At 40.6% G+C, this 26,737-nt stretch overlaps 1 protein-coding gene across 7 annotated transcripts in view; it reads right to left on the bottom strand.

Moving 5' to 3' along the window:
- PLD5 (phospholipase D family member 5) overlaps positions 1-26,737 on the bottom strand; it is a 446,454-nt gene that overhangs the window by 123,460 nt on the left and 296,257 nt on the right. For all 7 annotated transcript variants that reach the window (XM_055096799.2, XM_034949839.3, XM_034949846.3 and 4 more), the window contains one exon: positions 13,474-13,601. In XM_055096799.2, the coding sequence (XP_054952774.1) occupies positions 13,474-13,601 (128 nt within the window). The remainder of the gene's footprint in view (positions 1-13,473; positions 13,602-26,737) is intronic.

The following is a 26,737-nucleotide window of genomic DNA, read 5'->3' as shown; positions in this document are numbered from 1 at the left end:
CAGGGTTCTCCAGAGAAGCAGAACCAACAGGATATGAATACATATGTACAGTGGATCCTTGAACGATGTGAGGGTTAGAGGCACTGATCCTTATACAGTCAAAAATCTGTGTATAGCTTTGGGCTGCCCAGAAACTTAACTACTAATAGCCTACTGTTGACCAGAATAGTCAATTAACACATATTTTGCATGTACTGTGTATTAGATATTTCTCTAGCTTATAATAAAGTAAGCTAGAGAAAAGAGAATGTTATTAAGAAAATCATAAGGGAAAATATATTTACTATTCATTAAGTGGAAGTGGATCATCATAAAGATCTTCATCCTCATTGTCTTCACATTGAATAAGCTCAGGAGGAGGAGGAGGAGGATGGGTTGGCATTCCTGCCTCAGGAATGGCAGAGGTAGAAGAGGTGGAGGAAGGAGAAGCAGGCATATTCAGTGTAATTTTTATTGAAAAAAAGTGCATATAAGCAGATCCATGCAGAGAAAGAGAGATTTATGAGATTTATCTTAAGGAATTGGCACATATGATTGTGGGGGCTGCAAGTTCAGAATCCGCAGGGCAGAGCAGGCAGGGTGGAAACTAAGGCAGGGTTTCTATATGTTGCAGTCTTGAGGAGAATTCCTTCTTCTTTGGGAAACCCCACTCTTGTTTGGGAAACTCCACTTCAATTGATTGGATGAAGCCTACACACAATATGGAGCAGAGCCTACTTTACTCAATACCTACTGACGTCAATGTGAATCACATCTAGAAAATACCTCCCCAACAACATCTAGACTCATGATTGACCAAACAACTGGGCACCGGAGCCCAGCCAAGTTGACTCATTAAATTAACCTTCACACCCTCATAATTCAGCCCTGCCACTCCCTCCTTAATCATGGCCATCAGCCCACTCCCCGCTTTCCCCACTGCTCACCTGGGCACTTTCTCTAGCTTTGTTCCAGTGCTGTCAGGTCCTGGCTCTGATTACAGGTCTTCGGTAGTTCCCCCTTGGCCTGTAGGTCTGACTCCACATCCTACCCTGGGCATCTGCATTGGTCCCAAGCTTATTCTTGCCTTTTCCAGTTCTATGTTCTAAGGCTTTACAACTGGGATGCTTTGCGCCTGCAAGAAGTTGCTCACAGATCTTCCAACACCCCATGCTTCTTTCCGACTCTGTATCTTTGTTCACTCTGTTCCTTCTACTTAGAATACCTTTCTTTTTTTCCCACTCTATTCAACATAATTTATTTGAGATTCATCCATCAACACCTTGTCTTTTTTCATTGGTAAGTAGTTTGCAATTATATGGACATGCCACAATTTCTTCATCCATCTTTATGGAAATCGATGTTTTATATATATTTACATATATATTTACATATATATTTATATATTTATATATATTTATTTATATATATTTATATATATTTATATATTTATTTATATATACATATTTATATATTTATTTATATATACATATATATTTATATACACACACACACACACACACACATACATACATATATGTATTTGAGACAGAGTCTTGCTCTGTCACCCAGGCTGGTGTGCAGTGGTGTAATCATGGCTTCCTGAAGCCTTGACCTCCTGGGCTCAAGAGATCCTCCTGCCTCAACTTCTCAAGTAGCTAAGATTATAGGCACACACCACCACACCCAGCTAATAAGCAGGATCTCTTTCTTTCTTCAGCATGCCTGCACAGGTGAGCTCACCCCGCTCACTCATCATTTAAGGTGCAGCTCAAATTCCATCTTCTCTCTGTGACCCTCACTTGTTGGTCTGCAGAGATTTTCCTCCTCCTAAGTCCCAGAATACTTATAGCTGACACCACTCATTTAGCACCAGGGCTGGCTTCACATTAGCATACACAGGCTCTGAGAAATTCCATGACGAAGAAACCCATTTAAATTAAACCCATAGGGTCTCTGTCTTAGGCAGTGCAGCCTCCCTTTCTCAGGTAATGACCATAACGATCTCACTGAAACAGCATTTCATAACACACACCTTGGAAAATACTATGCTGGTTATTCTCTGATATAATTTCTAGTTCCAAGATTAGATGCATCAGTGATTCCAGATAACAAGCAGATCTTGGGCTGGCTGGTCAGTTTGTTCTCCCTGTCCAAGTTACAGGAGAAGGTCTGGGGAGGTTGCTAAGCTACAGGGTCACTATCTGACTTGATCACCAGCATCATACCACCCCTGTGCTCCTGTACGCCAAGATATGGCCTGTTTTCATCTAACCCTATCAACCTGTGCCCCAAGAGATGGCCTGTTTTCATATATAAACCTGTACCCCAAGAGATGGCCTGTTTTCATATAAACCTTTTAATTCTTTCACAATAAAGACAGACCAAGATTAAAATACACACTGATGAAGTTTAAATAGGGCTATTCATGTTTGTTCTAATCATGCTAAAATGCACAATTTGAACATCAGTCCTCCCCAGAGATGCCAGATTCTTGTGACCAATAAACCTATTGAACCCCACCTTCAACTTCAGGCTAATAGTTCATTTAAGAGGATTTGTTTGAAAAGTATAAATGTGACTTTTTCTAAAAACATGGTTTTCACATTTTCCTTCCTGGCTTCTCCTATTTCAGCATCCCGCCTCCAGAGCCCTGTGGGTTGAAGACCGCTGTGCTCTTTTCTTTCGGCTTCACACGCTGGTTAGTCTTCTGTTTGCTTTGTCAGCACGGTACTTTTCATTTCCTTCGTGGTGTTTTTAGGAGCTCCTGAATTTCGCAGACAAATCCAGACCCCTGTGTGGAAAGCCTGCAGTGGTGTTCTCTGTCTTCCCACAGCACTCCCTGCAGCCAGGAATTCTAGGGGAGCACCTGACGCGAGGTGAGGAACATACAGGCATACCTTGTGTTCGTGCACTGTGCCTCATTGCATTTTTTACAAATTGAAGGTCTATGGCAACTCTGCCTCAAACAAGTCTATTGGCTCCATTAGTCCAACAGCATGTGCTCACTTCATGTTTCCATGCCACATTTTGGTAATTCTCACAATATTTCAAACATTTTCATTAGTACTATATCTGTTATGGTGATCTGTGATCAGTTATCTTTGATGTTACTATGGCAACAGCACAAACTGCACCCGTCTAAGTTGGAGAACTTAATCCATAAATGTTGCATGTGTTCTGACTGCTCCGTAGACCAGCTGTTCCCCTGTCTCTCTCTCTCTCCTTGGGCCACCTATTTCCTAAGACAACAATATTGAAATCAGGACAGTTGATAAACCTACAATTGGTCTCTAAGTTTCAAGTGAAAGGAAGAGTGGTACATCTCTCAGTTTTGTGGGTTGTTTGTTGTTCGTCTTTGAGATGGAGTCTCACTCTGTCGCCCAGGCTGGACTGCAGTGGTGCAATCTTGGCTCACTGCAACCTCTGCCTCCCAGGTTCAAGCAAGTCTCCTGCCTCAACCTCCTGAGTAGCTGGGATTACAGGCACCCAACACCACGTGCAGCTAATTTTTGTATTTTTAGTAGAGATGGGGTTTCACCATGTTGGACAGGCTGGTCTCGAACTCCTGACCTCAGGTGATCCGCCCGCCTCGGCCTCCCAAAGTGCTGGGATTACTGGCATGAGCTACCATGCCCCACTGCATCTCTCAGTTTAAATCAAAAGCTCTTAATGATGAACCTCAGTGAGAAAGGCATGTAGAAAGCCAAGATAAGACAAACAGTTTGCCAACTTGTAAATACAAAGGAAAAGTTCTTGAAGAAAATTAAAAGTGCCACTCCAGTGAATACACAAATGTTAAGAAAGCAAAACAGCCTTCTTGCTGACATGAGAAAGTTTGAGCGGTCTAGATAGATCTAACCACTGTCAGGCCTCTGAGCCCAAGCCAAGCCATCGCATCCCCTGTGACTTGCACGTATATGCCCAGATGGCCTGAAGTAACTGAAGAATCACAAAAGAAGTGAAAATGCCCTGCCCCGCCTTAACTGATGACATTCCACCACAAAAGAAGTGAAAATGGCCGGTCCTTGTCTTAACTGATGACATTACACCACAAAATAAGTGAAAATGGCCGGTCCTTGCCTTAACTGATGACATTCCACCACAAAAGAAGTGAAAATGGCCGGTCCTTGCCTTAAGTGATGAATTACCTTGTGAAAGTCCTTTTCCTGGCTCATTCTGGCTCAAAAACCTCCCCCACTGAGCACCTTGTGACCCCCACTCCTGCCCGCCAGGGAACAATCCCCCTTTGACTGTAATTTTCCTTTACCTACCCAAATCTTATAAAATGGCCCCACCCCTATCTCCCTTTGCTGACTCTCTTTTTGGACTCAGCCTGCCTGCATCCAGGTGATTAAAAGCTTTTATTGCTCACACAAAGCCTGTTTGGTGGTCTCTTCATACGGATGCGTGTGAAAACCACAATATTCCCGTAAGCCAAAGTCTAACTCAGAGCGAGGCCCTTACCCTCTTATACTCTGTGAAGGCTGAGAGAGGTGAAAAAGTTGCAAAAGAGACACTGGAAGCTAGCTGAGGTTGGTTCATGAAGTTTAAGGTACGAAACCGTTCTGTAACATAGAAGTGCCAGGTGAAGCAGAAAGTGATGATAGAGAAGCTGCAGTAGTTATCCAGGAGACCTAGCTGGGATCATCGATGAAGCTGGATACACTAAACAACAGATTTTCAATGTAGACAAAACAACCTTCTATTAGAAGAAGATGCCATCTAGGACTTTTGTGGGAGTTCAGTCAGGCTCGTGGGAAAAATTTTAAGATGAAGTTATAGGATATACACACAAACCTTCTTGGAAGGCCGGAAGGTTTTGCAAAAGTTTCAGGATAGGGTTATGGCTAAAAGCAGCCTAATCCTTACCTTGAGTTAGTAGCTTGGGGTGCAGATACAAAGGAATGTAAAGTATTCTATCTAAATAGCTTATTTACTCATGTGGTCCTAAGACCAATCTTTGATCATTTGTGGGCAGGATGGCCCTCTCCAGGGTGGGGGCAGCCAGGTTAATTACCCACAGGGGTTGACTCAAAGCCTTTGCCAATTAAATCTGTACTAAATACAAGCATTGCCAGCTTGGAGGGGCTGCAAAACTCTCTTCGGCTGCTGGTGCCGGCCGCCCCCTGGCCTGCTCTTTCACTGAATATCAGTGTCTGAGTACCTGTCTCATCCGTCATGCAGCTGAGGTCTGTAGGACAGACCCCCACAAGTGGCGCCCTGCATGAGTAACGCTACAAAAGGATCACGATGGACCCCCCGAAAATGAAGGTGAAAAAGGAACTGCACAGTCAGTAAGTCATTGGTGCCTGCTCAGGATTTCCAAGTTCACAGGGGATTATTCAGGCTAGGGTTTCATCACAGGACAACAGTTATCAGCTTAACAGAAACAGTATATAGAAGTATTGAAACAGCTGCTTAAAGCTAGTGGAGCCTCAGTTTGGCAGGCTCAATTAAGGGACCTAACGCAAACTGTTGTATCCCAAAACCCATGGTTCCCTGAAGAAGGCACGCTAGACGTAAAGCTCTGGAACAAGTGGGGAGAAATCTTAAACATCGCGTGCAAGGGCAAGGTCCCAGTATCATCTTTCATGCTATGGGCCTTAGTTAGGGCAGCCCTGGTTCCATTATACACAGAAGAGCCTAAAAAGGAGAAGGAGGAAGAACCATCACCTGCTTTACCACCTCTTCCCTCAGCCCAGATATCACCAGGCCAAAATAAAAAAGGGGAAACGGAGGTTTTGCCTAAGCCGCCTCCTCCAGTAGATAGGAAAAAGGACAGGGGATATGCTACAGCGATGAGACCCTGTCTTAAGCAAGCAGCATTAAAAGGGGAGCTCTTTGCCTGCCCAGTAATGCAAGATCAACAAGACAATCAGATGTATAAACCCATTTCTTTTAACGCTTATTTTAAAATACGAAAAAACATTAAAGACCAGAGCTGCGCGACCACGCGAGCGGTGGGCAGAAGGAAAGGCTCAGCAGCAGGGAGGCTTGCAGACCTGGAGCCAACAAATGCTCCCAGGAACTCGACCTGCATAGCAGCAACACAATGAGGAGCCAGGCCCAGCATGCAGAAGCTAGCCTGCTGGGGATGGGCAGGAGGCACATGCAGGCAGCAGCCGCCAGGCAGCAGGGTCGGGGAAGGAGCAGTACAGAAAGAAGCAGCACAGACAAAGCACAGCGCCTAAGCAGGTGCAAAGTGGCTGCTGCCCTGGGGCCTGCCTGCTCAGCTCTCCAGCTCTCCAGCCTGTGGCAAAATTTCGTGTGCTCCTTATGTACAAGCGACATCCCAGATTGTAATTCTATGCTAAGATTTGAGTAAAATTTAAACATTTAAAAAACCTCTTTCTGATAATGGCCACTGTTATCTGTCTCCTACCCATGATGTGGCTCTTTCAAGATATGATTTGGGTAGAACAGTTGCCTTTGAAGGGAGAGAAATTACAGAAAGCCCATGAATTAGAAAAAGGGCAATTAAAAGCTGGACATGTAGAACCATCAAATAGTCCTTGGAATTCGCCCATTTTTGTCATTCCCAAACAGTCTGGTAAATGGAGACTTTTGTAGGACTTACGTGCCATTAATGCCAATTTGCAACCTATGAAACCCCTTCAGCAGGGGCTCCCTTCCGCCGTGGCGATTCCTCACAATTGGCCTATAATTGTTATTGACTTAAAAGACTGTTTTTATATGATTCCCCTAGCAGAACAGGACAGAAAAAAATTTGCGTTTACAATAATGAAAGGCCAGCTTGTTGATTTCATTGGAAAGTGCTTCCTCAAGGAATGCTAAACAGTCCTACCATGTGTCAGTATCATGTAAATCAAGCTTTGCTCCCCAGTAGAAAAGAATTTCCTGATTGTAAGGTTATTCATTTTATGGATGATATTTTACTAGCAGCCCCGACGGAACTAATGCTTTTAAATTTACATACCTCTGTCATAAAGAATACAGCTAAAAGGTTTAATTATTGCACCTGAAAAAGCACAAATGTCCTCTCTTTGGAAATATCTTGGGTACATACTAACTTCCCGGTCAGTAAGACCTCAAAAGGTTAAATACTAGCAACTTACACACTTTAAATGATTATCAGAAATTACCAGGCAATATCAACTGGCTCTGCCCCACTTTAGGCATTCCGACTTATAAGCTGCAAAACCTGTTTTCTATCTTAAAGGGCAATACAGTCCTGGATTCTCCCAGAGAGTTAACCCCTGCAGCAAAAAGGGAAATTGAGAAAATAGAACAAGCCATCTCTCAGAGGCAACTAGATTGCATAGACACCCATTATTCCATCCAGTTATTTATTTTTCCCACCAAACACTCCCCTGGAGGGTTAGTAGGACAGATGACCCCCCAGCACTGCGCTTTCTAGAATGGGTTTTTTTTGCTCACATACCGGGACTAAAACACTCTCTCCCTATATCCAGTTACTTAGTAAAGTCATCCATTCAGGTCGCAGACAATGTTGTCAGTTGCTAGGTTATGATCCTGATATTTTCAGGATTCCTTTAAGTAAAAAGCAATTCAAAGCAGTATTGCCAGCATCTATTGATCTGCAAATAGCTCTCTCTGATTATACAGGACAAATAGAGCATGTCCTTCCTGCTGATAAACTCCTTCATTTCTTATCTCGTACTCCTGGGATCTTGCCTACAAAAATAGTTCACTCTCCCATACCTAATGCTTTAACACTGTTTACTGATGGTTCAGGTAAATATGCAAAAGCAGCAGTTTGGTGGAGACCACATAATTCCATCACTCTATCTGGGCCTACTAGCACTCAGAGAACTGAGACTGGGGCCCTGATACTGGCTCTGGAGAATTTTTCCACTTAGCCCATCAATATAGTTAGTGATTCTGCTTACTCTGTTTATTTATTTCAGAACCTTGAGAGAGCCCTAATTAAGTCCACTCTGGAGCCCACCCTGTGTGCTCTTTTTCTTCAACTTCAGCAATTGCTAGATCAACGTACACATCCTATTTTTATTACACACATTCGAGCCCACAGCTCACTGCCTGGCCCATTGGCTTATGGCAATAATCAAGCAGACCTTCAGGTTATGATATCACTGCTAGACTAAGCCATGCAATTGCATCCATTTTTCCACCAACACTGGAGAAACTTATCTAAACAATTTCAACTTACCCAGAGACTGGCTAAACAAATTATCCTACAATGCCCAGATTGCCAGCTCACAGGCACGTCCCCTCCGTCAACAGGTGTTAACCCTAGAGGATTAGAACCTAATTAGTTATGGCAAACAGATGTTACATGCCTGAATTTGGAAAACTAAGATGTGTACATTTAGCCATTGATACCAACACTCATCTAATTAGTGCACATGCTCTTCCTTGAGAGTCCACTCGATATGTCTTTAACACCTTTTTTTTTTTTTTTTTTTTTTTTTTTGAGATGGAGTCTTGCTCTGTTGCCCGGGCTGGAGTGCAGTGGTGAGACCCTGGCTCACTACAAGCTCTGCCTCCCAGGTTCACGCCATTCTCCTGACTCAGCCTCCAGAGTAGCTGGGACTACATGTGCCTGCCACCATGCCTGGCCAATTTTTTTTGTGTGTGTGTATTTTTAGTAGAGACGGGGTTTCACTGTGTTAACCAGAATGGTCTTGATCTCCTGACCTCGTGATCTGCCCACCTCAGCCTCCCAAAGTGCTGGGATTACAGGTGTGAGCCACCGTGCCCAGCCTATACATCTTCTTTTAACTTTTGCATTTATATGATGGCCCACAAAAATTAAAACTGATAATGGTTCAGCTTATGCCAACTCACAATTCCAACAATTTTGTCACATGTGGAATATCCAACATTCCACAGGCATCCCGTATAACCCCCAAGGACAAGCCATAGTAAAACATGCCCATTCAACTCTTAAAAATATGCTCAAAAAACAAAAAGGGGGGAATATGGGTAAAGACCCTGCAACACTATTGGCACAAGCCTTATTTACCCTTAATTTTTAAAATTTAGATGACACATTTCAATCAGCTGTAGATATGCACTTTGCTAAAACCTCTCAAGACATAAAACCTGCAGTTTTATGGAAAGATGTGAACAGTAATGTATGGTGTGGTCCAAATGAATTATTAACATGGGGAAGAAGGTATGCTTGTCTCCACACCCCCTCGGGTCCTCTTTGGATTCTAGCACGACGCATCAAACCATAGCATGGCATGGCTAGGACCTAACCCGGTACCAGAAATGAAGAAAATAACCCTACAGGACCCACAGCCCCAGACAATGCACCTTCCTTGGACAACACAGGCCCTGGACAGAATGCTGAAGAAGACAAGTCAGAAGACTGAGCGAATCCTGCTCTGGACACAGACACCATTCACTCCAGATAATTGTTCCTTACTATGCTTTATTAATCTTTTTAAATTCTCTCACTTTACCTGCTACCTGTACCTGCTACACTCTATTAAGCTTATCTTCTAAATCTGCCTTTTTTTCAGATTTATCTGAAAATCTGCCCATTATCTGGGCAGACACTCCCTTCCCAGCTTCTAACAACATGACTGCTTGGCTGGAAGGGGTTAACATACCCCCAGCGGGGTTCCTTAGTAACAGCACACATCAAACTGAAGTGCCAAGTAATGCTGCAGGTCACTCCTTGATTGGAAAAGAATGTTGCTAATTATACTCATGATTGTCTTATGTTATTTGCTAATTCTAGGATGCAAAGTCAGAATAACAGCAATGACCACCTTGCCCGACAGACCTGTTGCTGCACACAGCTGTATGCTTCAGTCAACAGAACCCAATGCAAAAAACAGAAAAGGGGGAGATGTGGGAGTTCAGTCAGGCTGGTGGGAAAAATTTTAAGATGAAGTTATAGAATAGAGACACAAACCTTGGAAGGCTGGAAGGTTTTGCAAAAGTTTCAGGATAGAGTTATGGCTAAAAGCAGCCTAATCCTTAACTTGAGTTAATAGCTTGGGGCACAGATACAAAGGAATGTAGAGTATTTTATCTAAATAGCTTGTTTACTCATGTGGTCCTAAGACCAACCTTTGATCAACCTCAGGTGCATAATTGCTCTCTACTTGGGAAATCAGCAATGTCAATTACCCTCTAGTGGTGTTTACTCAAGACCTTTGTCATTTAATCTATACTGAATAAATGCGAGCTTCGCTGGCTGTTCAGGGCCACGACTCTTTACAGCACCTTCTTTACAGCACCTTCCTCGGTGTCTGTGAGTGGCCTGGACCCTCAGCCAAACTGACAGGCAAAATATCTATGTCAGCGTATGTCTCTCATCCATCGCTGGGTTAGGGTCTGTGGGTCAGACCCCCACACACTTTCATAGCTAGAAAGGAGAGAATTCAATGCTTAGCTTCAAAGTTTCATAGGACATGCTGACTCTGTTAGGTGCTGATGAGGCTGGTGATTTTAAGTTGAAGCCAATACACATCTACTATCATAAAAATTGTGGGACCCTTAAGAATTATGCTAAATCAACTCTGCCTGTGCTCTATAAATGGAACAAAGCTGGGATGATAGTACTGCTGAATACAGCATTGCTTACTGAATATTTTAAGCCTGCTGTTGAGACCTACTGCTCAGAAAGAAAGATTCCTTTCAAAATATTACTGCTCATTGACAATGTACCTGGTCACCCAATAGCTCTGACGAAGATGGGCAAGGAGATGAATGTAGTCTACATGTCTGATAACACAACATTCATTCTGCAGCCCAGGGATCAAGGAGTAATTTCTACTTTCAAGTCTTTTGGAAGGCTATATAGCTACCATAGACAGTTATTCCTCTGATAGATCTGGGCAAATTAAATTGAAAATCTTCTGGGAAGGCTTCGCCATTCTAGGTACCATTAAGAACATTTGTTGGCCAGGCACGGTGGCTCACACTTGTAATCCCAGCACTTTGGGAAGCTGAAGTGGGTGAATCACCTAAAGTCAGGAGTTTGAGACCAGCCTGGACAACATGGTGAAACCCCATCTCTACTAAAAAATACAAAAATTAGCTGGGCGTGGTGGCACATGCCTGTAATCCCAGCTACTTGGGAGGCTGAGGTAGGAGAATCACTTGAACCTGGGGGGTGGAGGTTGCAGTGAGCTGCCACTGCACTCTAGCCTGGGCGACAAGAGCAGAACTCCAAAACTCCATCTCAAAAAAAGAACATTTGGGATTCATGGGAGAAGGTCAACATATCAACATTAATGGGAGTTTGGAAGGAGTAGATTCTAACCCTCATGGATGACTCTGAGGGGTTTAAGACTTCAGTGCAGGAAGTCACTGCAGATGTGATGGAAATAACAAGAGAACTAGAATTAGAAGGGGAGCCTAAAGATGTGGCTGAATTGCTGCAATCTCAGGATAAAACTTGAATGTATGAGGAGTTGCTTCTTATGAATGAGCAAGGGAAAGTGGTTGAGATGAAATCTATTCCTAGTGAATATGCTGTGAACATTGTTGAAATAAAAAGGATTTAGAATATTACATAAACTTAGTTGATAAAGCAGTGGAAGGGATTGAGAGGATTGACTCCAATTTTGAAAGAAGTTTTATTGTGGATAAAATGCTTTTAAACAGCAGCACGTGCTACAGAGACATCTTTCATGAAAGGAAGTCAATTGATGTGGCCAACTCCATTGCTGTCTTATTTTAAGAGATTGCTATAGCCACCCTAGCCTTTAGCAATCACCACCCTGATCAGTGAGCAGCCATCAACATTGAGGCAAAACCCTCCACCAGCAAAAATCTTACATCTACATCTGAAGGCTCAGATGATTGTTATTTTCTAGCAATAAAGTATTCTTAAATTAAGGTATGCACATTTGTTTTTACATAGTGCTACTGCACACTTAGACTTTTATATGCACTGGGAATCCAAAAAAATTTGTGTGACTTGCTTTATTGCAGTGGTCTGGAACTAAAGATGAAATATCTTTGATGTATGTCTATAGAAGCAAACACATACTGACTTCCTAGTTTTCCTAGTTCAACCCAGAGATTAGTGAGTTTGCAGAGCTCAAGTATTGAGCAAGAGTAGTTGGCATCCTATGACCACCATATCATTATGGATTGCAATTGGAAAGATTCCAGTGAGTAAAAAGTTTCTTGATTAATTGCATTGTTAGATTTTGTTAAAGAAAAGGGTGAGAGAAAAAATCTGTAACTTAGCACCCCAGGAAGATAAAGAAAATAATTTTTTCCTAAATGTATTTATTTTAAAAGATTAGTGAAATAAGAGTGAGGCGTTTAGAGCTATATGGCTTGGGTTTGAGTTCCAGCTTTGCCACTTCCTGAAAAGTGTCCTTGGGTAAGTTACTTACCTAAGTTTCAGCTTCTTCCTTTGCAAGATAAAGTTATAAGAGGAGTATTTCCAAGAAAGAATTACTGTGAAAATGGAATGAGGTTATACTCTTTACATGCTTAGAAAAATGCCCAGCATAGAGAAAGCCTCAATTCATTGAAACTGTTATTGTTGTTAATTATTTCTTCCACTTACCATAGATGTAAGGTAATAATTGATAACAATAATCATTGATTTCACTGGAAAACTTCACAAACTATAAAGCTGATAACATAGGTTTCACTCTTGGAAAATGTATAATTCTTCTTGTAATTGTTAGCCTCAACTTTGGTAAATTAAAATCTGTTCTAATGCATAGGTCCTGCTAAGCAATGCTTTATGTCACACTGAGGTAGACCAAGAAAAATTCCACATAGTTGAGCATAAAAGAAAGGAACACTAATTTAAGATAGATGATTAAGTATAATAGCGTGATCCCAAATTTTGAGAGCTGCGGGGAAATAATGGGCTGGGGAGGAGACAATATCTGTGTGTAGGTGTGGAGAGGAAGAGGAGGGGAGTATGTTGGAGTGTTGATTTAAAAAGATGTTCTGAGAAGGTTGGCTAGTCTTCCTAAGCATCCAATGACTAGGAACCTCCTGTCGCTGGATGACTAATGGAAAGATGGTGATTTTGTAATCCTCTGTGGATTGCCTCTGACACAAATCAATGCATAAAAATCCTAAGTGTGTGAAAATGTATTTTCAACATATTTGAAGTTAATCATTTGTTAAGAGAAAGATAACATCTTCATCTTGAGATTAAAGAAATAACCCAAATGATTACTATCCTAAGACATATTACTCTCTACTGAATTTTTGTGTTTCCCCCTGTCTCATAGATGATGTAATATCATCCTGAAAATATAGGTCTGGGTGATGTAAATTACATAGCAACCTGCTCTCAGGAATCTAGGAGCAGCCTATGAATTACAAAAGCATTGAAGCAATAACAGTTTTTACTTTTTTTTGTAAGATGATCCTGACAAGGAAAGGTTTATCCTTTCACATAAAAGGAAGATGAGCCTCTTAAAACTACACAGTTAAGAATAATAAATACTGTAGGTTTTAGGATCCTTATCTGCAGTAGCGTGCTTTATGAAGGTGGTCGCTTTGAGGGTGACAAAACATTGAGTTTATATAACGTAGAAAGCTTACCTGTCCCAGGGACTGCCAGTCCAAACCGGCACTGCCGATATACACGTGCTGTTTGTCCACGATCCAGAAGGAGGACTGCAGCCGGCCCTTGTTGTAAGCGGTCATGTTCATGTACGTCACCTCAGCTCCTAGGAGTTCAAGGACAGTCTGGTCAGCCTCTGCGTCAAGGCCCTGCCTGGGCTGTCAGTCACCTACCAGTGGAAATATTCATGGTTCACCATTTGTCCCAATTGACATTTAGGAAAGCTAAATATTTATGTTAGTTTGGTGGAGAGAAGGTCCCCAAGGTATTATTTTGTTCCCTAAAACAAAGAAAACTAAAAAAAAGAAAAGAAAAGAAAAGAAAAAGCCAGGGGAAATGCCTTTTCCTATGCATATGGCAGAAGAGGTTTTGCATATAGTGACAAGACCACGGCTTCTCAACTCAGATCTGTACTGAAATCCTGGCGGCACCACTTACCATCTGGGCGGTGAGATAGGTACACCATATGCAGATTTCTTTTCTGAGTAATTTTAATACAGTTTGCAATCAATATAAGGGTCAGTCTTGTTCAGTATCACAGCTCTCCTCAATAAGACGTTGGCCTCATTATGCTTTCTATACATTTTTCATCCTGTGAACCTTTCACTTGCTTTTACTTCTTCATTCCTTCCCTTTATTATTTAATCTGGGTTTGATCTCTTCTTCATCTTTATCTGATAGTGTTTTTTTTAATTTATATTTTATTTTATTTTATTTTTGAGACAGAGTCTCACTCTGTTGCCCAGGCTAGAATACAGTGGTGTAATCTCGGCTCACAGCAACCTCCACCTCCCAGGTTTAAGTGATTCCCTTGCCTCAGCCTCCTGAGTAGCTGGGATTACAGGCGTGTGCCACCATGCCCGGCTAATTTTTGTACTTTTAGTAGAGAGGGGTTTTTACCATGTTGGCCAGGCTGGTCTCGAACTCCTGACCTCAGGTGATCCACTCGCCTCGGCCTTCCAAAGTGCTGGGATTACAGGTATCTGACAGTTCTTAATTTAAGCAATGATTATTCAAGCTTTACTGACATGCAACCTTGAATGGTTAACTAAATCACTCAGACTATTGTTAATGCCAAAAGTATATTTGAAGAGCTGAATGTGACCAATTGTTTTAGGCTTCATGTGGTAGGATCCAATGTCAAGCCTTTATGCATTACTGCTTCAAATGCATTTACAAACCTCTCAAAAGGAGCATACAGTCCATTCAATGCAAGGGTATTTAAATAAATTTCTGCTAAAGGTCTATTCCCTTAAAAATAACAGACCTATATGCATATATTTAATGAACTAAGCTATTGTGTCTTCAGGTATTTATTATTAACGAAGACGATGTATTCCAGGGGCACACTTCATTGTCAGAGTCTTCATTACCACAGGCACACATAAGACTGTATGCAGAAGGATACATTTCAGCATATCAGAAAGGAAGGAGAGTAATTTACACTATGAACTTAATGCTTAACTCTTAGGAAAATGTAAACAATGCATCTAGCTTCCTTGTGGCAGGAGGATGAAAAGAGATGTTATGAGGTTGGGAGAGAATCTCTGAGGGGAAGAGAGCACCCAAGCAGATTTTCTCTGAGGGTAGAGCAGTTTCTTTGTCTTACAAGTGGCGGGCACATGTTTCTCTGCCTCCAGCCATCCTGGAATAGTAACATCCAAAAAAGAGTTGCAGATCCCAGAGGAGGAACTTGGGTATGGCAGAATCTGAATATCTAAAATGGGTAGTTACCCTGGCAGGTATGGAGAGACCCAAATCTGCACGGAGGTGTGGCCGGCCCCACAGACACAGCCGCCAGTGTTCCTCAGTAGATAAACAGAGCATTTGTCCTTAGATACGGGATTAGTTCCCTAGGTCTGCCATAACAAAGTACCCTAATCTGGATGACTTAAAACAGCAGAAACTTATCCTCCGTTCTGGAGGTTAGAAGTCCAAAACCAAGGTGTCAGCAGGGCCAAACTTCCTCTGGGACATGCAGGGAAGCATCCTTCCTTGCCTCTTCTGGTGGTGCCCATTCATCTCTGGGGTTTCTCGGCTTGTAACTGCAGCACTCTCATCTCTGCCTCTGTTGTCCCATGGCGTCTTCTCCCTACACCTCTATTTTCTCTTCTTATCAGGACACTACTCAAGTTGGATGAAGATCCGGCCCCCCACTACAGTATGATCTTAACTAATTACATCTGTAAAATCCCCATTTTCAAGTAAGGTCACAATCTGCAGTTCTGGGGATTACATCTTCTACATATCTTTCTGGGGGATGCAATTCAACCCATAACAGAGACCCAGGTCACTTTACCTGGCCATGCTTTCCAATAGCAATGAACTGGTCAGCACTGAGGGAAGCACCTTCTCTTGTCTCTGGGAGGAACAGAATGAAGGTGACCCTGGTGCTGGCCTCAGATTCCACGTCAGCATGCACCTTGTCAAGCCTTCCCCTGCTTTCTTATTCTGCCTAGAAACTCCTCGAACCCTCTGTGACACTGACTGGCCCTCATCTCCTGGCGTGGGACACTATGTCTGAAACTCGGCCCCATGGCCAGTTGCCATTTGCATTAGACTGTTTATGAGTTCTTGGAGTCCTCATCTGTTGTCACACAGGTCCCCTGCAGCCCCAGCCCCAAGGCAGCACTGAGTCAATCTGAAGAGTCCACTGGGGATGATCTCTTTGTACCTCTCCATCCCACACCCCATCTACACTGCTCTAAAAGTACCATGTTATTTTGCAATTTAGCTAGAAAGTTTGACTTCAGAGATGATGGTCGTGTGTAACCCTCCAGCCAGAGCCTCTGCAGCTACTTAATGATGCCTAAAATTATTTTACAAAGGAAAAGTATCATTCCTTTGACAAAGCTTTACTGAATATCTAATATATACCAGATGCTGTGCTATGTAAAATTAGGGATAAAAGACCTCAAGTGACTGATTCAAATTCAGGCATACTAAAATACTGTCTTAGTCCATTTGGGCTGCTACCACAAAACACCATACACAACAGAAATGTATCCCTCAGAGTTCTGGAGGCTGTGAAGTCCAAGATCAAGGCATTGGCAGATTCGGTGTCTAGTGAAGGTCGACTTTCTGGTTCACAGAGGGTGCCTCCTCACTGTGTCCTCATGTGGTGGAAAACATGAGGGTCTCTCTCTGACTTCTTCTTCTAAGGGGACTAATCCCATTCATGAGGGTTTTGCTGCTTTCCTAACCCAGTCACTGCCAAATCTCTCACCTCCTAATACCATCACCCTGGGGGTTAGGATTTCAACACATAAATTTGGGGGTACACAAACATTCGGAGCACAGTAGTGTCATCTTTAAAATGATCAGGATCTGCTCCAGTCCTGCTGCTCAGACAGGAGGGGCACCAAAGAGCTGAGAGAACAGAAAATGGAGTCCTTACTGCTGTATCAGGGAACCCCAAGTGAAGGCCGAGAGCAGGAAAGACAGTAAATGGCTTCACAGTCTGCCCAGGGCCCCAGCAGAGCTGTGTGTAGAGATCAAGCAATATGTAATGCTAGTAATTCCCATTTATTGAATACCTGTGTGCCCAGTGCCAAGATAGCTATGTTACAACACTCTCACATGGCATGCTTCATTTTCTCTATTTTAGGACACAATAAATTCCTGTATGTGGTATAAGAAAATCCACTGAAACTATGATACATCTGAAAAAATATATATTTTTGTATATGGTTCATGGACTATCACTTCCCCATTGCAAATTACCTGTTTTTCTATCTAAATATTGATGCTCCATCTATCTCTGAAGACATATGCTTTTATCTTTATTAATAGCTGTATATATATATAGAGAGAGAGAGAGAGAGAGAGTCATGTCTAACATGTCCCTCAGTTTATTCAATATTTTACTTAAGAGAATTTATATTTACATGCATTTTTAGAATATATCTGTTCGTTGGTTATAGAAATAATTTTCATCCTATTGGGTCTTTATGTAATACGTATTAGGAAGCGATGGTTAAAATATAATGCTGTCTGACTACAAAACATATTTAATGATTAAAAAGTATATAATATGCCACTTACTGCATTTATGTGCATAACCTAAATTTGAGTTTATTTCATATTGTTGTGTTAGAATTGCAATTAGCAAAGACATGCAATACAGGCCTGAACATTTAGATAAAAGGGCAGAGTAATTTTTCATGCATTACATTTATGCAAATACAGACAATATATAATAAATAAATCAAATTCTTTCCATTTACATTAAAAATTTGACAAATTTTTATAGAAAAGATGACTTTAATTTCTACTTCTAAAATAATTTTAGGCTTTTTTACAATGTCACATATTTTTTAAAAATGTATAGAATGCCACAATTTTATGAGCACTAACAGAAACACTTCAGATTTTTTTCTATAGTTATTTTTATGACCCAGAAAACAGGGATCCTATATATTAAAGAGTTATTATGTTAAAATGACAGCAAGAGCTATGCATAAGAAACATGGAGTAATTTATGAGAGCCGCTCATCAATATTCACGGGGGTTATTCAAGCTTAGCATCCACATGCAAAAGAATGCTGAAAACCAGCCTGTTTGTCTTGTTACTGGTTTCCTTTTCTCCATGGGAATCACCAGCTCACAGGAAGCCTTTTCTAAAATTCTGTGCTAGACTATTCAGAGCCAACAAAGGCTTCGCATTACCAAATAGTTAATATGTTCAAAACTAATATGTAGGTTAGTGACAGGTTTTAAATCCAATTACCATTAGAAAACCACAGGTTTTAAGAAAATTATTTTCCATTTATATTAAGGTACAATTTACTTGTAGTAAAATTCACCCTTTTGGGCATATAAGGGTTTTGAAAGAGAGTCGTGTGACCATCACCGCAAAAAGAATGCAGAACAGTGTCATCGTCCCCAGGCTTCTTTTGCAGTGACTTCCTCTTCAAACCCCAGCCCTTGGCAACTACACAGCAGGATTTTGTGTGTGTGTGCCTATAGTTTTCCTTTTGTAAGAATGTCATACAAATTGAGTCATAGAGTATGCAGCCCTCTGAATCCTGCCTGTCACTTAGCATAATGCACGTGAGACCCATTCATGCTGTCATGTGGAACAGTGGTTTCTCTTTGCTATTGAGTGATGTTCCATGGTGTGGAATGCACCACAAATAGCGCATGTGAGACCCATTCATGCTATTGTGTAGAACAGTGGTTTGTTTCCCTTTGCTGCTCAGTGATATTTCATGGTATGGAATGCACCACACATAACGCATGTGAGACCCATTCATGCTGTCATGTGGAACAGTGGTTTCCCTTTGCTGTTGGGTGATATTTCATGGTATGGAATGCACCACACATAACGCACGTGAGACGCATTCATGCTGTTATGTGGAACAGTGGTTTCCCTTTGCTGTTGAGTGATATTTCATGGTATGGAATGCACCACACATAACGCATGTGAGACCCATTCATGCTGTCATGTGGAACAGTGGTTTCTCTTTGCTGTTGAGTGATATTTCATGGTATGGAATGCACCACACATAACGCATGTGAGACACATTCGTGCTGTAGTGTGGAACAGTGGTTTGTTTCTCTTTGCTGTTGAGTGATACTTCATTGTATGGAAGGCACCACAGTTTGCTTATCCATTCTCCAGTTGAGAAACATTTGGGTAGTTTCCACTTACTGGTGATGACAAATAAAGCTGCCGCAAACACTCATGCATACATTTTTGCGAGAATGTAGTTTTCATTTCACTTGGGTAAATACCTAGGAGTGAGACTGCTGAGTCATATGGTAAATATATGTTTAACTTTATAAGCAACTGCCAAACTGTTTACCCAAAGCGTCTGTACCAGTTTGCATTCCCACCAGCAATATCTGTTAGTCTAAGTCATTCTGTATCCTTGCCAGAACCTGGTACTACATTTATATAAAGTTTTTCCTTTAAATATTATAGACTTCTGAGATCAGAAAATATCTTTAAATCTGGCTTCATTTAATTAAATATATTTTTAAGACAGCTTTGAAAGTATATTAAGTATGATTAACCATTTTTTGCTTTTATAGATTTCTTTTCTAACAGGAAAAAAAAATATGTGTCAGTTTCTCTGTGTGCAGCCCCTGACCCATTGCCCAGAGATCTCCGGATGTCAACCGAGAGATGCATACATCACAATGTGACACGTCAGGACCATGGCCTAATGGCTGCACACAGCTGCTGGTGATGAGCCCAGATCTCTGCAGATCCTCCTACTTTCGGCCCCACCGTCTACTTGTTTAACTGATGATTCATAGGCATTATTAGTAACTCAAAATAATCTTTTTTGATGCCAAAACCAAAAAGTGATAAATCAAGAGTATATCCTTCTTTCTATTGTTGCTTTATAAAATACTTTCATGCTATCCAGGCAGTCCTAATTAAATCGTAAACAACAAACAAGGCTAAGGTTCAGAACTAGAAATGTTAAGCTACAAATATGCTAACTGATGATGTGAAAATCAGGTCCCAATTGGTCATACTAATCAAGATAAAGTGATGTGGCTAACCTCCAGGTCTTACACGCTTCTTGGGAAGTCAAATGTTAAAAATCAGGAAACTCCAAATTACTCATGATAACTCCTTTGAGCTGTAACAGAGATGCTTCATTGAAATTTAATAGAGAATGTTCCCGGTTTTGGAGGGGTTCTGTTTCTTTACTAAACTATTCTTAGGATATTAACCAAAATATCGTACTTTATTTTGTGCTTACATATTTCAATAGAAATAATTCTGTGTTAAAATTTGAGAGAAAATGAAAATATTAACTAAAAGGTTATTAAAAATTTTTTAAAGAAAAAAGTATAATGCCATGATGAGTTGAAAATTAATGTTACTACTTTGAAGAATCAAGTTGATTGCATGTACACACATTTTAAAAGGAGTATACTCTTGAGAGCCTTCCTCTACCAAGACTTTCTAGCATTAAACTTGTTTATCATAGATCTGTTCCAAATCCCATGTGGTAGAGTTAGTAACTGTCTCATCTATAGATTATTCTTTTTGAGGACACTAATGTTTGCCTTATAGTCAGATTTCAGAGTCCCTCACTGTTTTAATTTTTAATTTTTTTTTAAGAGATGGGTCTCACTATGTTGCTCAGGCTGGCCTTGAACTCCTGGGCTCAAGCAATCCTCCAGCCATAGCCTCATAAGTAGCTGGGACTATAGGCATAAGCACCACACCTGGCCTCAACACTGTTCTGTTTGTTTGTTTGTTTTGTTTTGGAGACAGAGTGTCTCGCTCTGTCACCCAGGCTGTGGTGCAGTGGTGCGATCTTGCTTCATTGCAACCTCTGCCTCACGAGTTCAAGCAATTCTCATGCCTCAGCCTCCCAAGTAGCTGGTACTACAGGCACACACCGCCACATCCTGCTGATTTTTATATTTTAGTAGAGACGGGGTTTCACTGTGTTGCTCAGGCTGGTCTCAAACTCCTCAGCTCAGGCAATCTGCCTGCCTCGGCCTCCCAAAGTGCTGGGATTACAGGCGTGAGCCACCGTGCCTGGCCCTCTTCACTGTTCTTTATGTGTGGATGATATTACATGGGTAGGGCTAAACGTCACCACCAATTTCCTACAGTACAGATCTGTGGGGACCATCCTTTGATGTGCGTCTGTTACATGCTTTTTAGGACGTGACTGTGTTTGTGATTCTACTCCTTTATGATCAACTTAAAAATTCCCAGACTCATATTTTGATTAGAAACAATTCACAGATAATATCAGATACTTGTTGAGTAGGAGTAGTTAATGCAGCATCCCAGGATACCCATTCCCATGTAAAATTGCTAAAGAATTATTTATTATCACTTCCGTTCCGAATCTTCTCCAGAAGCTTGTTGTTATCTCTAGGTTAAACACTAGTTTCTAGGTTAAAACTAGTTGCATAACTAGTGTTATCAAAATGGAATATTAGATTCTGAAGAGGTTTAACAATGGCATGTTCACATTTACACATTACACTTGCACACGAGGAAGATGGGAGGAAATGAGCAACTTTAAGGAGACAACTAGTTGAAGAATTTAATTCCAGTGAAGATAAGGAAAGTTTAATTCTACCTACTCTTGAATTGATATAAACTAGATCTATCTTCCATATATCTAGCAGTTCTCTGTCTCCCTCGTAAAGAGGAAACAAAATCTTCACAGGGTATTTGTGAGTTGATGTTATGTGCAGCGTATATGTGCATCATTTCTTCCCTGACGACACGTCCTTCTAATAGTACCTGATGCACCCGCAGGACACAGAATGGGAAAGCCTAGGTCCCATGTGAAAACATGTAGTCTCTATTTGGTCACAGCTGATTGGACCAAATGTGGGCGCTAACCTAAGCTGAGCCATCCAAATTTCTTCTTTTGGGAATTCAAAATTGAGCCACAAAGTAAGTTACTTAAAAGCAGCTGTGTGGGGAAGTCATACACATACAGAGGTTGGCATGACTGTCCAAGTCCACATAATAGAAAGATAGGAGAAGTCAAGCTTCAGAGAATGAGGGAGGGAGGGAAGGAGGGAGAGGGAGAGAGAGGAAGGTAGGGAGGGAGGGAAGGAAGGAGAGAGAGAGAGGAAGAGGAGAGGAAGAGGAGCACCAGGAGAGAGCAAACCAGAGTGAAAAAGACACTGTCCTCGTCCTCGCAACAGAGAGAAATGATGAATGAGAAAATGGGGGGGAGTCCACCACTGTCCCACTCAAACCAGTTTCATGACTTTCTGTGAGTTCCTCTAAATCTTTGGCATAAATTACTTGTCATTTAAGCTTGTTTCAGAAGGATTTTCTTTCTTTCCTAAGCTTTCTTATGGTATTAACCAGATAATGTTGTACTTTATTTTCTGCATACATAATTTTTGAAGTCCCTCAACTTTTATATGTGTGCTTTTAATATTAGACTAAAATTGTTTAGCTGTGGCCTAAAAACTCAAGCAATTTTTAGCAAAGAGCCTGTTGCACAGGTTGCATGAGTAAATGACTCAAAGGCTGAAGATTCAAAATAAACATCCTGTCAAAATACTCATCAAAATGGCACAAAAGAAAACATGCTAGTACACTGTGGTTAAAAAATGGAAAATAAAGTTCCACATTCCCCATGAATCCCCATGATGAAATCAAACAGAATTTATCTCCAAGTTCATTTCCAGTAAGCCTCGTTTTAAAAGCATATTTTCAGCAGCTTTAATATGTTTGATGATAAAACACGTATACCTTCAAGAGAATGTATGTAACTTATAAGTAGATTATAAAGCATAATAAAATGGATACTTGTGAATCTTCCACCCTAAAAACTAGAACCTCACCAAAATGTACTACTATTAAAGCTGTGTTTCTCCATATAGATACATATATGTATATCCTGTTGAAATTGAGTTGGATCTATAGTTCAATTTGGGAAGAATTGACATATGTATGTGGCATATATATTCATTTATTTGTTGATCTCTCAGCATTTTGTTATTGTTTGTACGATTTTTGACACTATCACGAATGGAACAGCTTTTTTATTTTTATTTTCATTTGTTTGCTGCGAGTGAAGAGAAATATAATTGACTTTTGTTTAGGAGTCTCATACACTGTAACTTTCCTAAGCCCGCTATTACTTCTTGTATTTGCTTTCTAGATTCCTTGGGATTCTTTTTTTCCTAGAATATCATTGCCTCTACAAACTGAAGCAATTTTATTTCTTCTATTCCAAAATGTATTTGTTTTCCTTGCCCTATGTCACCGGTAAGACCTCTAAAAAAATACTGATAAAAAAAAAAAAAGCTGTGTTTCTCAATTAGGGTCCATTCAGTTCCCCAAGCTACCCACTGCCCCATCCCCAGGGGACGTGCAGCAATGCCTGGAGACATTTCTGGTTGTCGCAACTGTCAGGGGGATGCTATTAGTATTTAGTGAGTAGAGGCCAGAGATGCTGCTAAACATCCTACATTGCACAGGATAGCCCCCAAACAGCAAAGAATTATTCAGCTCACAATGTTGACAGCTTCAAGGGTGAGAAGCCCTGCATTAAAGCTGCGTGTTTATGCCTAATCCCATATGTCTACGACTTTCCTGTAATGCAACCACTATTTTAATTCAGTATTTAACATTATCTTATTTCTAAAATATAATTTATCCCATACATATGCATCCCTAATAGCATTATAAAATTAATCACTAGCTTTTGAAAAGAATGCTAATGAGCCTCAAGCATATATCAAAGGGAAACATAACACTATGAATAATTATAGATTTCTGGAAAGGTTTTCACCTATTTCCTGAAAGCAAGGTTTGCAGCAGAAATTTATCTTATCCATCAATCTCTTCTTCTGAATATATTAATTTGTGTGAACAATGAAAAAAATCATAGTTCGCCTGTTCTTGGGGGCTTTAATTCTTATTAACCAGTACAGTTCAATCAATTTAATTACCAACATTTTAGAATTCATTGGCTAGAAGGCTAAAGGGGAAACATGAAAGGGTGAAAATCATCTGTCATGACACATCGTTGCTTTCAAATAATTCAGTAAATGAGAGTAAGGAAACTTTTAAGATAATCAATTATGTATTCCCGCTGTAAAAATAAAAAGAATCTTAACAGCACAATGCATTTTTAATTTTAACATATCTATTCAAATACTGTGAAAACTATGTTGTAGAATCTCTCACAGGTTGCTTTGATGCTTCATTTTTAGTCTACAGGTTTGGACCTACAAGGGTGGTTTCTAAGAGTTGTCTCTTCCCTGTCATATATTTGTCTTATGACTAGGATATTCTGCTTCTCGGGAAATACTGTGCTTTGATTATATATAACCTTCTAGTCCAACAGTTAAGCTATCTATAGGAATGTTTGCTTTCAGAAACAATTAGGCTTAAAAATAAAGACTGTGCTCAAAAATAATAAACTTACTTAAAAATAACATTTACTTGAGTAATATTGCCTCAATTATGCATAAAATTTAAACATTCTACACTTAAAACGGATCAGCAAGAACACTGTCTACAGTGGCTCATTAGTTCTATTAAAAAATAATAAGGTCTAGGAGGTTGGTAGCTGCCGGGGCACGTGCTACAGTTTCCTCCCTCTTCCTCCTCCCTGTTGAGGTCACACAGCTATCTCTATGGCCACGAAGGAGGACAGTGGGGAATGACGAGTACTTCCGAGGCATCCGTTTTGGTGCCAGTGGTCACGGAGAGAAGGCAGCCTCTTAGAGCCCAGCACAGTTGCAGTGCCAGGGAGGATGGAGATCCAGTAGCTTTGGAGGAGCTTTGCTTTCTTGGAAAAGCCAACATCGTTCTCTTTACCTTACCATTTGCTGTCCAATAATGCTAGAAGATTCCACAGCCCAATCTGCTGTGATTCTGAGATGACAAACCTACTCATATTGTTACATGACACCTCATCTAATACATCAACAGCTTAGAGGAGGCTCACCAACTAGAGAAAACATGGCTACCATTGAGTCAGGTAAAATGGAAGAGACAAGAATTCTTCGGGACATTTACAAAGATGTTTCGAGAGAATAATCTAAGGATAAGGCAATGAGCTTAGAAATTTTTAAAAATCCAAAACAATAATTCAATAGAGGAGATCTAATATAGGATTGGCAGCACTGAATGCTGAAATAATAACCTGGATGTTTAAAAGGAATAATTTACTTATAAGACAGAGTGAACACAAAGAAATTGAAATGACTAAAAAACTAATGCAAGAAGGATGTATCCAGGGGCACTAATATCTCAAAGTCTCAGAGGGAGTAAAAGGGATCTCTTTAAAAATAAGGAAAAAAAAAAAAGAAAGAAAAAGAAAAAAAGATGACCAATGTAAGCAAAAATGACGAGAGAGCTTAACTAAGATATTCAAAATCTAATTGCGGTAGTTCTAGAAATACTCAAAATCAGAGGAGAAGAAATTATAAATAATAGTAAAATTCCCAAGGACTGAAAGACCTAAGTTTTAAAATTTTAAAGCCCACCAATCCCTGGCAAAAGTTTAAAAAGGCCCACACACATATCATAATACAATTTCAGAATATTGGAAATGAAGAGATTTTAAACACTTTCAGAGAGGAAATGAACAAATAAAAATAACATACAAAGATTAACTTGAATTACACGAGATATTTTAATAGTAACAGAAAACTGGAAAATAGTCTGAAGAAAAAAATTTGTATATCTAGCAAATACTGAAGATAAAAGTATTTTGCTTTCTCATTGAAAGTGCAAATTCTTCCAGAAAATGGTCAAATTTTTAAATAGTATTCACAAATAAGGGAGAGTATGTATTTATGTAATTTGAGGGGATATGTACCTTATTTAGGAAAGTATTAATTTAGAATATAAAATATGTGCTGCGTTTTTTTTCTCTTTGAGTATATATAATTGAAGGAAAAAAATCATCAAGTCTTAGTACTTTAAAAGGCTTATTCATAAGCCAGGTGTGGTGCTCAGATAGGCAGATCACTTGAGGTCAGGAGTTCGAGACTAGCCTGGCCAACATGATGAAACCCCATCTCTACTAGAAATACAAAAATGAGATGGGCAAGGTGGTGGGTGCCTGCAATCCCACCTATCCAGGAAGCTGAGGTAGGAGAATTACTTGAACCCAAGAGGCAGAGGCTGCAGTGAGCTAAGATCATGCCACTGCACTCCAGCCTGCATGACAGAGTGAGACTCCATCTAAAATAAAATAAACTAAGAAATAAAAGGTTTGGCTGGGCGCGGTGGCTCACACCTGTAATCCCAGCACTTTGAGAGGTCCAGACAGGTGGATCACCTGAGGTCAGAAGTTCGAGACCAGCCTGGCCAATATGGCAAAACCCCGTCTCTACAAAAAATAAAAAATTAGCCAGGCGTGGTGGCAGGAGCCTGTAATCCCAGCTACTTGGGAGGCTGAGGCAGAAGAATCGCTTGAACCCGGGAGGCCAAGGTTGCAGTGAGCTGAGATTGTGCCACTGCACTCCAGTCTGGGTGACAGAGCAAGACTCTGACTCAAATGAATGAATGAATGAATGAATGAAATAAAAGGCTTATTCATATTAATTTGAGCTTGGTCACTGAAAGAAAATTAGGTCATTCTTTGGTTAGGTATCTGTGACAGGTATAAGGGACTGAGTCTCAGGGGAAGGGAATGACTTGCCTGTTGCCCACAGCTACCAAGTAAGCTGAGACCCAGGGTTTTAAGTTCAAATTCAGGATTCTCCTGGCCTCTGGCTCAGAATCACACAACAATCTGAATGACTCTGATGCCCTAGAGAGATGTT

Source organism: Pan paniscus, chromosome 1, assembly GCF_029289425.2.
Source record: "Pan paniscus chromosome 1, NHGRI_mPanPan1-v2.0_pri, whole genome shotgun sequence".
In the NCBI taxonomy this organism is placed as follows: Eukaryota; Metazoa; Chordata; class Mammalia; order Primates; family Hominidae; genus Pan; species Pan paniscus.
The sequence above is the reverse complement of the archived record's forward strand: the minus strand, read 5'-3'. Positions and strand labels throughout refer to the sequence as shown.